General features: G+C 41.7%; 1 protein-coding gene across 13 annotated transcripts in view; it reads right to left on the bottom strand.

The window, feature by feature from the left end:
* Positions 1 to 18,676, bottom strand: part of TSNARE1 (t-SNARE domain containing 1) — a 449,947-nt gene that overhangs the window by 336,492 nt on the left and 94,779 nt on the right. For all 13 annotated transcript variants that reach the window (XM_033512481.1, XM_015619054.1, XM_015619058.1 and 10 more), the window contains one exon: positions 15,091 to 15,213. In XM_033512481.1, the coding sequence (XP_033368372.1) occupies positions 15,091 to 15,175 (85 nt within the window). In that variant the 5' untranslated portion in view covers positions 15,176 to 15,213. The remainder of the gene's footprint in view (positions 1 to 15,090; positions 15,214 to 18,676) is intronic.

Below are 18,676 nucleotides of genomic sequence, written 5' to 3' on the forward strand. Positions count from 1 at the left end.
AGGAAAGGAAAGGAATATTAGAGCATGTGCATTAGAGCACAGCAACACAAATTTGTTTCTTTTTAAATGATTGCATTTTCAAACCTGGTGGCACTCCTCCCAGAAGGCAAAGCCAATATTCTGATCTATTTTTTGATCTTCTAAATGCAGGCAGAGCCAGAGGAAGCCGAGCTCCATCCCAGGGGGAAGCATTCACAGAGTGCAGCCCAGGAACCAGCACTGCCCCTGAAAACTCCAGTTGGGTTCCAGGATTGGGTTAATCACTACGTTATTTCTCGGCACTTGGCCAAGTTCTGTACACGACTTTTGCTGCAAAGCCCTTCATCCGTGGGCATGTTTCTGCCAAGCTGCAGATAAAACTGATCTTGGCCACTGGGGGTCATTAAAAGGCCTGTTAGAGCCTCCTCCCAGGAACAGAGCTACTTCTCATGCTGGAATCTGACATCTTCGCTCCTTTAAGGATTTCTCAGGATCATTAAAACCCTTTAGGACCAGAAGCCACTAAGTCATCTTCATTTTCTGAGTCACTGTAGAGGTTTCCTGCTTCATTTAGACCTGACACAGTCACTGTTGAAAGGCAAATAAGCTCCCAGAAATCATCCCAGGCAAATAAATATGACTTAGAAAAGAACAGCAGAAGAAATTTAACAGAAGACAAATTCTCCTGACTCCCGAGCTGGTCTCGTGAGTGCTGTCCCGTCTGCAGGATGGGGAGGAAAGGAAACCTTCTAAAGAAATGGTGATAATTCTCTCCTCCCTCTCTTCTTCCATGTCAAGGAAGCAAGACACACATGAGGATCTTTTAGTAAAGCCTTTGACATTACTTCCCACAGCATTCTCCTGGAGGAACTGGGCTGTTCATGGATTAGGCAGGTTTTGTGTGTAAAAAACTGGCTGGTGGTGAATGGAGTTAAATCCAGATACAGTCACAAGTGTCTCAGTACTGGGGACAGTCCTATTTAATATCTTTATTGATGATCTGGGTAAGGGGGGGATATTTATGCTGGAGGAAAGGGGACTCAGGGGAACCTTCTCAGTCTCCACAACTCCCTGACAGGAGGAGGGGACCAGGTGGGGTTTGGGCTCTGCTCCCAGGGAACAAAGGACAAGACAAAACAGCCTCAAGTTGCCCCAGGGGAAGGTTAGATTTGATTTTAGGAAACAATTCTTCACCACAATTGTTGTCAAGCATTGAAACAGAATGCCCAGAAGAGTGTTGAGAGCTGTGCCCATCCTTCCCATGCAGATGCAGACCAGAGCTGGAGCTCCAGGGGATTTCAGGATAAGGGCTGGGATTGAGCACGAAGCTGTTCCTCAGTCTGCACTGGCCAGGATGTGGACATTAATATGCTCATGCCAAAGTAGGGGAGGTATTTATACAGCACAAAAAACAATGCCATAAACAATGTCAGTGTCTTTGCTTTGGGAAACCTGCTCAAGGAAAGCAGCAGGAGCAAGAGAGGGACTGAGAGATGGAGGATGAAAACAACTGGGGAGAAGACAGGAAGAGAAAGATGCAGGGGGAATAAAGCTGAATCCTCCTGTGTCTAAACCATCAGATATGGAGGGGGTGGGATTTTTAGACACAGGAAAGAGAGGGACAGCAAATCAAGCAGAATACCCAGCATTTCACCCCAAAAGGAAGGCTGGATTTTTCAGGCAAGAAGAGGAATTTGCAGCGTGTTCCAGCAGTGAAAGCCCCCAGCCATGGGCAGGGAATCCCTCCTGCCTTCCTCAGCCCCCCTGATGCAAACACCAAGGAAAAGAAATGCTGCCAGGAGCTGTTCTAAGGCTTTCTACTGCAGACAGGCACTGCCACTGCCTAGGGTGATGCTGAAATGCTGGCCTTGTCCTCACCCCCTCTCTCTCAGTTCTGAGGACATCTCTAACATGCCTGGAAGAAGTAAAACAGAGTAATTAAAAAATAATTTAAAAAAAAAGTGATGGGGAAATGGGCCAAAAAGGGCAGGATGTTCAATCAGAAACAAAAGAGTTGGAGAGAAGCAGCAAGACAAGCAGCCCTCCTCCCATCAACTGGACATCATTAAAGTAAAATAAAATAAAATAAAATAAAATAAAATAGAATATAAAATAAAATAAAATAAAATAAAATAAAATAAAATAAAATATAGAATAGAATAAAATAGAATAAAATAAAATAAAATAAAATAAAATAAAATAAAATAAAATAAAATAAAATAAAATAAAATAAAATAAAATAAATAAAATAAAATAAAGCTGTATTCTTACCAAGTCAAATCTGAGTGAATGGAGGGAAAAAGAAGCATTGATGTAAGACACACTAACTGTTAATTAATTAAATTAACTGTTAAGTTAATTAACATCTCTCATCTTGCGAGAGCAGAGGGTGCCAGGTATTCCCTAAATACAAAGTGGCCCATCCTCTCTGATTTCCAGGAATTTCAGTCTCCCAAAAGGAAGCTCTTGTTTGCCAGAGTGGTCATTTTCTTATTGTTCATAAACATGAATTTTTCTCCCTGTCAGGATGCAAATATGGCCTGGTTTCTCCTTCACTAATGAGCAATAAATGTGAAAACCCCACAGAGAACAAAAAAAATAAATTGAAAAATCACTGAAAATACTGAAATTGTGTTAACAGATCCAAAAATTTAAAAGTATGAATTAACAGCACTTTGGTTGAGCAGTAAGACTATAAAAGGAGAGGTATGAAATGACAATGTGACTGAAACCTCCAAATTACATTTCAAAAAACAAACACACACACTGCACATCCGTTCCCCCAGGTATGCACATCCTGTGTATTTTTAGTCAATTTTATTGTTATTAGATCCTGGCTTGGAATTATCTGTGTATTGTTCAAAGTCCCAGCCATCTGGCTACAGTCTGGCTGCTAAAGCACTTCAGGAAAAGCAGCAGACATCTCCTCTTTCCTCACCTGCTTAACTCCTGCAGTACCTGAAATAAATCTAAAAAAAATTATTACTACAGGATTGCAATAAAGGTTTTTTTTGCTGCATTTTGTCATAAGCCCAAGTTCTTTGCAAACTGTGTTTTACAGCAAACCCTCCTTCTTTTACACCATCTTGCAGAAGTGAAAATAATAATAAAAAAGAACTCGGAGGAACGAGTGGGAGAAAGTGACATAGAAATCTTATTTTGCTCAGCCCATCACTTTGGTTGCCTCCACACAGGTATTAAAGTATAGGAGGTCTGAAATTTCCAGACTCACAGGACTGTTTTTTCCCCTCAAAACCTCTTTTTTTTTTAGGGGAGAATGGGATGGTTCTCAGTGGTTTTGCTTCCACACAGCTTCATATGCAACAGACTTGTTTTAACATGTCCAAGTTCAAGTCAAGTGCTATTCCCAGCCCCAAAAGATGGATTTATGACTTTAAAAATCTTCAGAGGGATTTATGACTTTGGAAAACCTTCTTTACATAACTTTGTCCCTCTACTTTGCCAGCTGTGTCCCTGTTTCCATTTCTGTGTCTGTTAGGAGAGGAGAAGGAATAGAGAACATTGTATTTTATGCAGCATGGCTGTGATCAGCTCTTCATTCTTCTGCTCTCCACTAAGGGCCTGAGAAAAGAGTTCAGAGAAGAAAAATAAAATAAAATTCCCCACCTAAGCAAATAATGCTCTGTGCATTCACATGTATGGAATATTCTTTGTGTCTCTGAGAATCCACTCCAAAATCTCTGGCTGAAGATGTCAAAGCAAGGAACAGCCAAACACATGGAAGTATCCATGGGAAATATTCCACCTTAGCACATTGCTGGGCACTAAGGGATTTAGGAGCAGTCAGGTTTGACTGCTTGTAAAAAAAACCCCAAAAACATAAAAAACATAAAAAACTGGTTGAAATTTCAAGAGATCCTTAAAAACCTCCCAGAGCAGAAAAGGGGCCTTGGATATCCACTCCCACACCCACAGCTGCATCATCAGGTGTGATCTGTGAGGTCTGACCTTGATGAGATTCTGAAAATAGGACATAAGCTATAAAAAAGCCCATTGGGAATATTTTAATCCTGATCCTGTATCTCTCAAGAATCACCTGCCTACCAATTCAAGCTTGATTTCCACTAAAAATATTGGCTTTAGAAGGAATTAAAGAATTTTTAATGTACTTAGGATGTGTTCATATAGAAAAAATAATAGTATCATCATCCCATTGCAGCCCTCAGCAGCTAGGACAAAAAGGATGAGAAACACAGAGATAACCCCAAAACGTGTTTCCAGCTCAGGATCAGGAAAAAATGGAAAATTGGCTTTTAGAAACACCTACAAAACCACTTGCACATCTCAGAACCTCTCAAAGCTGCTTCTTCCACCCCAGCACAACCCCCTGCAGCACCAGTCCCTTCAGCCACACCAGCAGCCCCTGAACTGCTCATGAATCCCAGACATTGGTATCCCACTGTAACAGAGAAACTGAGGGAAGATCTGCAACACATACATCCTAACATCCAATTTAAAATCCTTCCTGGCTCCTAAATGCTTTCCATCCACACTAATTCACCCTAATCCCCAATCTACCTGCTTACATCTGTCAAGTCCTTCCCCACTGTTGATCTTTAATCCCTGCCCACTTCTAGCTGCCAGTGTCAGTCTCCAAGCCAACATCACCTGGAAGAAGAGATATTCAGAAATAATATTTCTGGACTGACAGCATGGATAAAAGCTTTATTCCTTTTTTTTATTATTATTATTATTTTTCTCTTCATTCAAATTCTGTTTGTGTCATAGGTATTTGGGTCAGCTGTGTCTACTCCTCCTCTACGTACAGAAGTGAGATTTGTGTATGTTCTGTAAATAAATCCATCCTTGGAGGAGGGCTGCAGAACAGAAATCCACAACTGTGTTGTCCTAGGGTGACTTTATGATTCTTGTATCCCAAATCATCTGTTTATATTGGATATTTTTCTGCACCTTTAAGACTGGCTCCGAGAGCAAAGGGGGAGGAAAAGGAGCAAGCTCTCCTTTGCTTTACACCCACAAAAAGAACTCACTCTCTCTATTTCCAATCCACAAAAAGACTTTCTGCATTTGCCATCTATTCAAAACAGAAAAAAAAAATAATTGTTTAATATTATTATTTTTATGCTTGTGAATACTCTGCTTATTAAATAAACAGGTTTTCCACTTTTCTCAAAAGAAGCCTTTGTCTCCTGAACAAGTGAAGAGAAAGGTCACTTAATTTTGCCCTTTAAAAAACCACCCCTTGAAAAGCTCCTTTTCAAATTTGTACCAAACCAAAATATGTGTTTTTCCAATATCTCTATAAATCTGCATCCCCACTTTCCTGGCAGAAGGCAATGCCATAAAACTCCACCTGCATTTTCAAACAGAAAAAGGAAAATTCACTCACACACAAAGGATGCTAAATTCCTTTATTTCTAATCAATTAAGAAATTCGACATCCTTGAGAAGTTAATTAATTGGATAATATTAAGTACAGGAGGGGAAGGAAACAAGAAAACAGGGAGAAGTTAAGAGATCTGCACCTGGCTGGACTATGGAGTAGTGACAGAGGTGACCAAAACATGGACATGCTCTCCAAAATATCAAAGACTTGGTAAGCTACAAGCTGCATTCATATACAGAGATTTTGCTAGTTTATCCATTATTATTTTAAATATTAATATTATTATTACAAGTAATATATTAACATCTCAAACATGCAGAGTTCCATCTCACTCAGCAGCACTCACTGTCCATATCACAACAAGCAACAGAGACGTTTTTCCTTCCTAAACCTTTATCCCAGATTTTAGACTTTTTGGATTAGTTCCCTTTCACAGCTGAAACCCCAAGTGGGAATTCTGCAGCAGCAGAAACCAAAAAAATAATTCTGGAGCAATTCAGTTAATATCAATCTTGGTTTGCAGCCAAAGATCAGAGTGAGGCAGCACAGTCTCACCTGGGCTAAGAATCAGAGCTGTGCCAGTGTCTGATTCACACCTGGGGAATGCTTGGGACAAAGTAAATTCCTGCCAGAAACTACTGTACCTCTTCTTCCAGTGCCCAGGAATGTCCACTCCCAAATTTACTGAGGTTACTCCAGTAATAGTGGAGGAGACAGAGCATCACTGTACATGGATATCCAAGCCAGGACAGACCAGGCTGAATTCAATTTCAGCCCCATTTGGTTTCATGATGAGCACATTAATTAAATTTAAAAAAAAAAAAAAAAAGCCAAAAAACAATAGGAAAAAATGACATTTAGAAGCCCTAATGGCAATAAAAAGTGCCAGCATCTTCCTAAGCAGGAAATGCAACATGGAGTGGATAAAACTGTGTTAGAAATGACAGTCTGTTCCTGGACACCACCTTTTCCAGTGAAGTTTGGGGATTCTTCCATTGATGTTGCAGGAAAGGAGTTGCAGAACCTCAGGAAAAATGCTGGCTGGAGTATTTAGCCTGTCTGGCTGCTGATTCTGCCTCCTCTCTGGGGAGACAGCTCGATGAACCAAACTGGGATGCAGCCACCACCCCAGATGCTGGAAATATTCCAGCAAACCTGGAACAAGCTCTGATCTTCTCTACCCCTGATTTCAGAATGAAACCATCCTGGCAGCACATCTGCCTGGCACAGCAGGACACTGGGGAGCACTGGGATGTGCACGTAGAGACAGCTCTGATGGAAAAACAAACAGCTGCAGAAGGGTTGCTCCATCCTCATCCTATTCCCCATGGATCCCCATTCAGCAAACATGGACAGATGTACATACAAGGTCATGCAGCAATCCTGCTGCTCAGTTTCAGCTGTATCTTGTTTCAGGTGGACTTTTTTGCAGGCACAGATCAAGAAAAACAGGTTTCAGATCCTATCCAAGCATTGGGTATTGCCACCATGGAAAGAACAGGATGCAGAGCACAGGGTGGAAGCCCAGTGGTGTAAGAAATGTTGAGGAAGCTTTACAGCAATTGTAGGAATTTTATAATAGAGCCAAGAACTCCCTTATGCCTTGTTGGAGAAGTGCTCTGCTCTCCTAACCAGAGAAGTGCTCTCAAGAAACTGAGAAAGTTTCAAAAAATGCAATTGTTTTCAATAGATAGAATTAAAGAATCTTGGAAGCATTGATCAGAAAATCACAGAAAAATAGAATGGTTTAGGGAATGGGCTTTAAAGATGATTCAGTTCCAGCCCCCTGCCATGGACAGGGACACCTTCTACTGGACCAGGTTGCTCCAAGCCCTGTCCAACCTGGCCTTGGACACTTCCAGGGATGGGGCAGCCACAGCTTCTCTGGGCAGCCTGTGCCAGGGCCTCACCACCCTCAAAGGGAAGAATTTCTTCCCCACATCTCATCTAAACCTTCCCTCTTTCAGTTTAAAATCACTGATGTGGTGTCCAGGCCTGAGCTTAAACAAGAGCTGGTACAAAGTTTGAATGAGGCAGTAGCTGAGTTTAATTTTGTTAATAAGACTTTTCTTTCCTCTGCCTCCAAGACAAAGAAAAGCTTTTGAAAAAGCAGCCAGAAAGAAAAAAAAATGTTGAGCTAAATTCATTTCAGGAGCTGAACCCAAAGCACAGGGCAGTCTCTTCTTGTTTAGGAAAATACACCCATGTGGAAAGACTTTCCAGAAGGGCAGCCCCAGGTCTGGGCACACATTGGGAAAGTAAAAGAACCACAAGCACATTCATGGAATTACAGAATCACAGAATGGCCTGGGTTGGAAAGGACTTTAAAAAACATCTGTTTCCAAACCTCTACAATGGGCAGGGACACTTTCCACTGGACAGTTTCCACCAGCAACATTCATTCTGTTTTTGCCTTCCCTACCAAGGCACCTCTACCCACACAACGAGCCAGCTACAGGCAGAGGATCTTCTTAAACTACTTCTAATTCCGCTGTAATTGAGTGGAAAATGAAGCAAGCTGTTCTGAGCAGTTCTCATTTTTAAATGCATTTCCAGCTGAAATGCCTAAGGAAAGGTGAGTGTCTTTGATTTCTGATTTTCTGTCAAAGACTGGGACGGCCAGCATGAGTTTTACATGTACTATTACTTTGGATAACCAAGACTAGCAAATGAAATTGGTAAAGGAAAACAAAAAAACCAAAAACCAAAACCAAACAAAAAAACCCCACAAAAATTTTAAAAAAACCACAAAAAACCCCCACAAAAAAACAACAAACAAACAAAAAAGTTTATCTTTACCCTATTTTTTTCCAAGAAGTTTTTGGATTGGTTTTCTGATTTTGTTGATTTTGTTGTTTTTTGGTTTTTTATGCTAAGAAATTGTCAGCTCACCCTCACATATTTCATTAAAATACATATTTATTACAATGGTGAGTTCTGTTTTTTCTAGTTATATAAATAAATGCATAACCACTTACAATTCCTGAAATACTGAAATTAAAGCAAAACATTTATTATAATGTTAAAAGTGCCAGAAGGGATAGGGCAGAGGTTTTCAAAACAAGCAGTTTCAAAGTCAATTCGTGTATAAAAGTTAATTCTCCTGGCAATTCCTTTTGCTATAAAACATGATGTTCATTATTCTTTAATATGTTTTCTTAAGTTTAGTCTTATTAATTCATTAAATCATTGCTAAGATGTCCAAAAACTGAATGTAAGGCAGAGAAGATCCTCTAAATCTAGTGAAAATGGACTAAGAAAAGAAATATATAACTTTTGGAAGTCTTGCACAATAGCATAGAAACAATAAGAAATAATTCTGTAGATGCCACAAAAAGGTTTTTTGGTGTTGTCTAGTGAGAGAGATCATCTTATCAGGATTTTTTTGGTATTGTTTACACTTAGACTTTAACTTGCACTTAACTAATGACTTACTAAATATGACACCCAACTCCTCAACTTCTATGGGACCATAAATACAAGAAAATATGATGGGATCCAAGACTTAGAAGCCAAAGTCAATCATTTAGACTCTCAGAAATGTTTTACACAACATTTGACAAGCCACATTATTGTTTAGAGCTTTCTAAATTAGAGACAAGTCCAGAAGCTAACCTTGGAACAATATTTGTGAACCCATCTAAGCATGACAGAGAAAAAGGTGCTGCAGGAGGTCACATCTTCAGACTTTTCTTCTTTGAAGCTTGGACTTGATGATCTTGGAGGTCTTTTTCAACCTTAATGATTCAGTAATTCCACACTTGACAGGACTCCATCCCAAAGGCACAGTTTGTTTAAATTACTGAATGTGATCTGGCCCAGCCCTCCAGTCTGAGACTTCAGCATTTGAAAAAAAAAACACTCTTAATATTGCATAGCAGCTTCGAATCTCCCCCCAAAATTCAACAATTTTGTTCTTGCTTTCTTTCACTGTTTTTAACTCTTTCTAGCACCCTTTCCTGAGGACATTTAAATGTGTGATTGTGGATAGTGTTCCTCACAGTTTCCACAACCAGACCCTCTGGACAACGCCTTTCACTGCAACAACCACAGGTTTCAAATTGCCTTCAGCAAAGCATTCCAAGTACTGGAATTAATTTCAGAAGCCAATGCAAAACCAAAGCAGCGCCCAGGCCCCTGCACAGCAAAAGGATTAACCACCTGCTTAGTGTTAATTAACCTCAGGGGGACTCCTTGTGTACTCAGGAGTTTGTTCTGTGCTTGAGCACTTTGCAGTCTCGAGATGTGGAGCTGGCAGTGGATTCCTCCCCATGGTGTGGCACCAGACCTGGGGCTGCAGTGAGGCCACAGGGTGGTCAGGCCATGGTGTGGGTTTGTACCTGAGCTTTGGAGTGAGTTTTGCCCAGGAAACAGAGCTTCTGCCAGCCCCATCCTGTTGGGGAGGGTGAAAGAGGGAAACCTTATGAATGTGATTGTTTGGCAGAAGATTCTGAAAATATGAAGGCTAGAATCAATGTTGAAATGAAAGCCTGCTTTGAATCATAGGATACTGAGTACTGGTTAACCAAAGAATAATAGCCTAGCCTGCTAGAGGAGAATCCCTGTTGATAAAACAATGTCCTTATGCTGATAGAAAGTCCAAAGGTCAAGAAGCAAGGACAGAAATTGTAAAGCTTTGTAGAGTCTAAAATGCAACACTGTATGTTAATACAGGGAAGCACATAGGCTGTATGTAAATTCTATAGTGGGTGTGTCTCATGGTGATTGGTTACTGAGAATTAGAATATTCACTATAGAAAAAGATATATTGGATTGTAACAAGAACTTTGCTCTCTTAGCTTTTCCCTCTTAACCCTTCTCTTAAGCGCTCTCTCGCTCCTCTCTCCCCCTCTCTTACCTCTTCTATTCTTTCCCTCTCTTACTCTTACCCTCTTGGTTTTTCCCCTCTTACCCCTCACTTGTCCCCCCCCTCTCTCGTAAGCCTCCCTGGTTTCCCCCTGCTCTCCCTGTTTCTCTGACTCCCTCCCTCCCCTTTTCTAACCTCTCCTCTCCTGCTCTCCCCACTCTTTCCCCTCCCCTGGACCACGTGGATGCCGAGGCTGGTGGCGGACACGGGTCTCCCCTCTTTTTACCCTTATAATAAATTACTTATACCTGAACAGTTTGACCCTGGAGAAGTCTCTCACCACGAGCGAGCGTTTTTACACAGCAATACCATCCCACCAAAGGGGTCACAATGATCTGAACATCTCCCTCCCATGGAGCACACGAGCTCTGTGACTCTGCCAAACTTGGAGGCAACTAAGAACCCCATGGTGTGTTATTAAAGACAAATCACTTTCCTGAATTGCTAGAAAAAGAGGTAAATAGGATTGGAGAGGACAGAAGAGCGGTTCATCTGTAAGGAGGAGGTTTGGATTGGGTATTTGGGAGAAAAATACCCAATCTGAAAGGGTTGTCAAGCCCTGGAACAGGCTGCCCAGGGACGTGGTTGAGTCACCAGCCCCACAGGGATTTACAAGATGTGCAGATGTGGCACCTGGGGACATGGTTTAGTGGTGGATCTGGCGGTGCTGGGTTAATGGTTGGACTTGAGGATCTCAGAAGGCTTTTCCCACCTAAACAATTCCATGACAGGTCACTGACCCTGCTGCCAGCACTGGCACATGACTTTCTAACCAAGAGCTGGTTGGTGCCACACAGAGGCAGGTGAATGGTAGAGATGGGACAGCAAAGAAAATTATAGACCCAATTCCAGGAAAAAAAAAAATTAGAAAAATTCATTTAACAATTGCTAAGTATTGAAATGATAATTAGGTGATTTATACCCAGAGAACACTGCCAAGCACAACTTTCAGGGACAAATTTCATTTTGTTCAGTGACAAGATAACCAACCTTATCCAACCAGGAGAAAGACTCACATGTGATATATCTTGAGTACAACCCTGGCCAGAGTCCCACACAAAATCTTCAGGAGAAACTGAGGGGAAAATGGTCTAAATGAAGTCACAGCCAAATTAGGCACTGACCCAGCAGTCCCTTGAGCTCACCTGGAAGCAATGCACTGCTGGAATATGAAATTAACCTTACCTTTTCAGAGCTGGCATTTAACATCCAGGTTACAGTAAGGTTAATAAAAGCAGTGTTAAAAGTTTCCTGTCTTGTGGCATTTTAATCCAAGCCATTTAAATTCCCTGACCTATATGCCTCCTTGTGTAAAGCAGGTTTTGTTCATTTTCCCCAAGAAAAGATGGTTTTTGGAAGGTAGTTTGAACATGGTGGAGAGTGCAGGTTGCACACAGTAAGAATCCAGAGTTTAATTCCTACCCCTCTACCACATTTGCTCTCTGTCTTAAACATTACTTAGACATCACATTACTTAAAAAATTAATATTTTTGAAGTCCATCTTTTCCATGTCTATGTTTAAACTTAAAAATTAAAAGAAAAAAAAAAAAACAGCAAAAAAACAAACGAAAACAATTACTTTCTACTATCTGCTTTCTAGTTTATCCATGCAACATCAATGCCCAGATGAAGCCCAGAGAAGCTCCTGCAAGGAAACCGGGGAACACAGGGGTTGACAATGATTTTGGGGATCAGAATGAGGATATGAAAAGAAGATGTTGCTGTAGGAGGTTGTAATTCCCAGCTACAAAGCAGGGATGTGGCTTGTGCCCCCACCTGCCTCTCCTGGCTGTCCCTCAGTGGCTGTGGGACAATCAAACCCTCAAAGTGCTCTACTCCAGGTAATCCTGGTGATCCTGCTTGTGACACACCTCAGGATGCCCCATGGTTAAAGCCACAGAACATCTGAGTTCTGCTGAGCTTCTCCCTCCCCTCCTAAAACCTGACAACTTTAAAAAATAATAATAATGAAAAAAACAACAACACTTGTTTTTGTTTTCCCCAAGAAATCCTGGATATCCACCATCAAAAACAGAGTCTGAACTAGAGTTTTCCAACACCAAGGTGTCCAGGGCAAACCAAATTGCTAAAATACTGCCTTAGGATCCTCCCCAGACTCTGCAGATGGAGTCTGTGGATCTCTCTAGTTAGGATGGTCAGCAACATTAACCCTCACATGGCCTGAGGATGGGCTCTGAGTCCATCCATCATCACATCAGCCCAGAGCCAAGGGGATCACCTTCAAGTAATTAAACTTTCCCATCCTGGCAGCACATTTGGATTGAGCATGGAAGAAACAGAGCCAAGATAAACAGATGCCTAAGCACAGAGGAAACCCCCATGGCAGTATCACCATTCATTAAACAAAACCAAACTAAAACTAAGCCCCCTCTTCTTTGCTCTCTATATTAAGGATGAAGCCCATCACCTCTACTGCTGCTGTATCTCAGGGTTGGATACTGAATATTTCAGTTGGATATTGAATACTGGACCACTGTTGGACATTTACCTTCAGGAATACCTGGTTTTATTTATTTGTTATTTACAAGGAGAGGGAGAAGTTTAAAGCACGCACAGGACATTCCCATCGAGGTCTGTCCCTGCTGAGAGCAGACACACAAAAGCTGGTGGGAAGGCCACACTCCTTTGTTCCAGCCACACCATGATCTAATACAAAAGGCAATTTTTCTTAGCAAACCAGTCATCCATTGTCCAGAAGCAGGAGGCAGATAATTAGTGTTGAATTACCCTCTCCTGGCACTTAATTAATGACAATATTTGGGGATACTGTGACAAAAGGCATCCAATGTGTCCATCTTCAGTGACAAAGGGACACAGGTTCAGATGACATAGAAGAGAATCACGGAATGCCAAGCTGGAAAGGAACCTCCAGGACCATCTGATCCAACCTTTCTTGGCAAAAGCACAGCCTGGACAGGATGGCCCAGCACTCCATCTAGATGAACTTTAAAACTGTCCAACATGCAGGAATCCACCACTTCTCTGGGGAGATTATTCTAAAGGCTGATGAATCTCATTGCAAAACATTTTTCTCTTGTCTGAGTCCCTGATAATCTCCCCAGGAGTAACTTACACACCACATCTTTTCCATGTGAAAAAAGAGTCTTCATCTCCTTTGTAGCCACCTTTTAAATGCTGGAACACAATGAAAAGGCCTCCCCTAAACCTTCTTTTTTCAAGGCTGAATGAACCCACCTCTGACTGAGACACACAGAAAGGAAACTTCTCCAAGGTGCCTTGGCCAACACAAACCCATCCCTCCCCTTGAAATCTTTTCTACAGGGATGCTGAGCTAAGGGACCAACCAATTTTGGCTGCCTGGGAAAATCCACTCTGGAGGATCCTGGAGATGTGTCCATGGCAATGCCACTGGACAGGATGTGTGCAAGCCTGGAGGGGAAACCAGCACTCAAGTCTAAGCCATAATCCAGAGCATCAACAGGCTCTGCTGGGCAGACAACACACTGTGGTAGTTTAAAAAAACCTGAATTTTCTACACCAGCTCCTCTTTGCCATCCACTGCAGGCGGCTTCAGCATCACAGCTCCAACTGCCAAGCCGTGGGCAAGCTGGGCACAATAAGGGATCTCTTCAAATATTTAGAGATTTCAAGTGTCTTGGGTTATTCTGTGAATTTGCATTAAAAACAGAGGTTCTTTCATACAGCACAATAAATATTCATTTTTTTAAAATCTAAGCTACAACACACTGAGATTCATCATTTGTCTAGTCCACATTTCAATTATCTTTTCTTATGGTTCTTTGATTGTGCCCAAGTATCCCATTCTTCCTTGCTTTTATGCCTTTAATTTTGCCTTGCAGAATAGCAAAAAAAAAATCACTATTTACAACTGAACAGACAACTCATACTTACTTCAGTACCTTCTTCCTGTTCAAAGAAAAAAAAAATCAAAATTAAACCCAAATTTGTAAGAAGAAAGAAACCCAAGAGAAACCTCTAAACCTCTATTTTTAAATATATATATATGTGTATATATATATATATATATATATATATATATATATATATAATAAAATCCATGGAGAACTGCTATTTGTAAAACAAAAAAATGTTTCACAACACCAAATCAGGCTGTGTTAGAGAATGGCCCAGTTGAAATCAAAGGCAAGAGGAGAGAGGGGTGACATTCTTCCCTGGTGAAAAAAGGAAAAGAGAGCCCTTTGCCATGTTACAGGGGCAGGACAGATCCAGGAATAAATTGAAGGATAAGTTCCAGATAAAAATACTTGCTCAAAGCCAGACTAGATAAGGCCAGATGAGCCCTACAGCTGGTCTGGCCTCTGCTTAAAAAAATGACACAAAGAAAGAATTCATGGCCATTTTTAAGCCACTGTTCATGGTTTCAGCATTTCCTGAGTGAGTTTTTGATCCTGTTTGCCACATCCAAGAATGTTTCCCAGATTCAAGAAGCTTCCACAGCAAAGTTATCTTCTAGGAAAGCACAGCCCACTGCATTTTGTACATCTTCCCATCTACTCCCTCCATCTGCCAGCCTTAGAACAGCCATTGAGATAAACTTCTGGGAAAAGACACAAGCCACTTTGGAGAATAATCTGTATTTCTCCTTTGGATCTCTCAAAATTCCTCCAAAACCCTCATTAGTGCTGCTCTCCCAGGCTGCAGCCCCAAATCCTGAGCACGGTAAGATGTTGGGCCTCAATCACACAAATCAAACTGAAAAAGTTGAGGTTTCACCTTTGAAAATTAGTGTCAGAAATGACCCCTGGTGAGGGTGTGATATTTATACAGCAGCCACAGTGAACCTGAGCAAGTCAAACCTCAGTCCTCGGGGAGTCAGGTGGAATAAATTACAGCAAGGGATCAATACTTCACCGAGAGGTTGATAGCCTTGTCTCGAAGGGCCTCCAAATGGGTTCCTGCTCCCAAATCCACTCCCATCAATGGATCCATAAGACATTTTCTGGATAGTGATGGATGCAGGATTACACTTCAAACCTGAAAAACAGAGAAAGAGACAGGCACAGCCCTGTTAAAAGTCAGCTAAACCCCAGTAGCCTAAGGGAAAAAGAGGACTGAGAATGCAAATAAAAGATACAGGGCAATCTCCAAACTTCAGGATGCCCACCTGCAAAAAATTAAAAGCACTAAAATCCAGGTGTTCTGGACTACAAATGGTTTTGAGGGCAAGCAAGTCATTTGACCTCCCTGTGTCTCATTTTCTCCACTGATAAAGGACAACTTTTAATTCCTTGCTGTTCACAAAGTGCTTTGAGATCCTGAGCTGGAAGGCAAAGACTTAAGCACTCAATCAAAAAAAAAGGTGATGCTGTCTTCTGGAACATTACTAGTACACAGCTGGCTGGAGTCTATCCATCACACTGCAGTCCTGATGAGCTCTCAAAAGAGGCAGTTTGCTGCTATAATCTCCTGGGCCTCCAGTAGAAATATTTGAGCCAGAGTTATTTTGCCTTGCTGGTTAAAAATAAATAAAAATTAAAAATCTTCAAGGCCTGAGGTAGCAGCAGAATGAAATAAATGTGGCAGTGTCAGAGGAAGACAACTTCTTCCTCCTTCCCATCTCCTTATCCAAAGAAATGCCTCACCCAGACACCCTCCAGCATTTCAACAGTGTCCCAGGGCTTTGATACCCAAATAGTTCAGCTCAAAGGCACAGAAGACACAATGGCATCAAAGAAAAAGATAAAGGTGCTGCATGAGCTGGGAAACTACACAGGCTCAAACCCAGCTAGTGCTTTCTTACACCAAGGGTATGAAAACACCCAAAACTGGTGTTTCTACCACAAAAAAAACTTACATGTGATGTGATTCTGGTGTGATGGCAGAATCAGAATGGTTTGGGTTGGCAGGGACCCTTAAAGGTCATCTAGTCCAACCTCCCCAGCCTGAAATGTTTCTAGTGATGGGGGAACCTGGTCCAGTGTTTTACTCACCATAAACCAAAATTCTTCATTATAACCACTCTGTATCTACTCTTTTTGTTATCTACTCAAAACCATTGTCCCATCACTACAGGTGCTACTAAAATTTTGTCCTCATCTTTCTTATACTAAGTATTGAAAGGCCACATTAAAGACTCCCCAGAGCCTCCTCTTCTCCAGGCTGAACAACACCAACTGTACAGCCTTTCTTCATGGCAGTTCATCTCTCTGATCATTTTTGTGGCCTCCTCTGGTCCTGTTCCAACTGCTCCATGTCTTTCTTGTGCTGAGAAAGATGTTGGGGTGTTAGGCTGGATGACATGAGCTGTGATACTTCATTCTGGGCTTGGATATTCAAATTTCTCATGTTCTGGACCAGTCATTTTCACTCTGACGTGCAAAAATCTGGGAATGTGGCGTATGACCACATGTCACACGATGTCCTCATTGATATATATCTCAGGAAAGGGCTGAAGTCTCCTTTGGGATGCACTGACACTTGCAACTTTTCCTGTGGTTTGTCCTCCATGGAAAGCAAAGCACCAGAAAATCCCAGTTCTGCACTATACTGATGGCCTCAGGCACCTGTTCTACTTCATTCTCCTTTTTTTTTTTCCTTTCAGAGTTCCAAAACCAAGCAAAAAAATCAGCGCTGCGCTTCACCAGACAGCGAAGCTCCAGGACCAAAATAAATCACTCGCCATCCTCCCTTAATTGGGCCAGACACGTGAAGGAAGATGAAAGTGCAACCACCTTGAGAGAGCAGTGGTTGGGAGCTAAATCCATTAAAAGTGGAGAAAATCCAGAGTGCAGCTTGCCCAGCCAGCCTCAGTGTACCACGTACACACATAATTGGCATCTGAGGCTGCAGGTGCCCCCAGGCCAGAAATCCTTCATTTTTAGGGAAACAGTCTTCAGCACAAAATTATGGAATCCAAGCTGTGAGAGCAGCCAGAGAGAGGTGAGGGTGTGTGTTGGGGTGTGCTTCAAGGAGACAGAAAATGGAGCAAACAAGAGGAACCAAGGAGCAAACCTGTAAACCAAGGCACTCAACAGCAAAACAATTCATCGTATCAGTTGTGTGAAACTGCAAAACCATGGGCTCCCTGGAAAATACACCTTACAATTGTAAATTGTAACCAACTTTCTCCCAGGAGACCTTAGAGCAACTTTCAGTGGCTCATGAGGGTCTGCAAGAGAGGTGGAGAGGGACTTTTTAGGGGGGCATGGAGTGATAGGACAAAGAGTAATGCTTTGAATTGAAAGAGAGTAGGTTTAGACTGGATATTTGGGAAAAAAATCTATATTCAGAAGCTGGTGAGGCCCTGGAGGAGGTTTCCCTGAGAAGTTGTGGCTCTCCCATCCCTGGAAGTGTTCAAGACAAGGTTGGGCAGGGCTTGGAGCAACTTGGGATAGTGGAAAGTGTCTCTGCCCATGGCAGGAGGTTGGAACTGGAAGATCTTTAAGGTCCTTTCCAACCCAAACCATTCTGTGATTCTGTGGTGTCTTGGAGGAAATTCTTGATCACAACCACTAAAACCTACAAGAATCAGTTGAAGATTTAGTTGGGAATTCTGTGATGGACTTGGGAACAAACCTCAGCTCTCCCAGGTCTCAGGTGTGCACAGAACTACCAATACAACCTTCATCACAAAAAGAACCCGAGATCCAGAAAAACTCTTACCTGGGAAAATATGGGCACATGGAGGACAGTTAAGAGGAAGTCTTTGGGCAGAGCTAAAGAATTTTCTTTATCTCCCACAGTTTAAGACCACTGCAGGGATTTGGGACAACCAAACAGCTTGAAAGCAGTCTCTTTACAGAGACTTTTTCCTGACCCACCCTCTCTCTTTAGAGATAAGCAAGGGGAAACATTTCTTGCCATGACTTCCCCAAGGCCACAGACAACAAACATGGAGTGAAAGTTTACACCCTGTTGTAAAATGCCTTGATTACAACTGGGCAAGTGTTGTTTTGGCAAACACTGAATGTGTCTATTTTTTCTCCAACAGAGTGGTGTGAAAGGGGGAGAGAAGGAGGGCTTTTAGAGCACTCCAAGTGTTTGATGTTGATTTATCATTTTCAGGACGTGTTTCCATTTTAAAGCTGTTTCTCCTTGTAAAGGAGGAAAAATAGAAAGAATTGAAAATGAAATATTTTGTTGTAGCTTAACCAACCTTTTTAGCAGCAGCCACCTCCCACCCCAACCTACCAAGCTATTGAAATATCCCTTATTCACACAGCTCTGGAGCCAAATTCTTACCCCACAGTAATACATTTACAGGAAAATTTAAGAGCAGATCTAAATGCCTTTAATTTGATTGGCAATAAAAGCATTTCCCTCCCCATCCCCATGGCACTTCCCAAGTCTTTTGTCTACTGCTCCTCAGGGAAACTTGTCCAATTTACTGTGAAGGCAGTTTGTACAAATTGGAACAAGCATTTCCTAACATACTAGACACAGGAAAAAAAATAAGAAAGAAGAAAAAAACATTTTATCACAGCTTTATCCTCATCAC

The sequence above is a fragment of the Parus major genome, chromosome 2 (genome assembly GCF_001522545.3).
Source record: "Parus major isolate Abel chromosome 2, Parus_major1.1, whole genome shotgun sequence".
NCBI lineage: Eukaryota > Metazoa > Chordata > Aves > Passeriformes > Paridae > Parus > Parus major.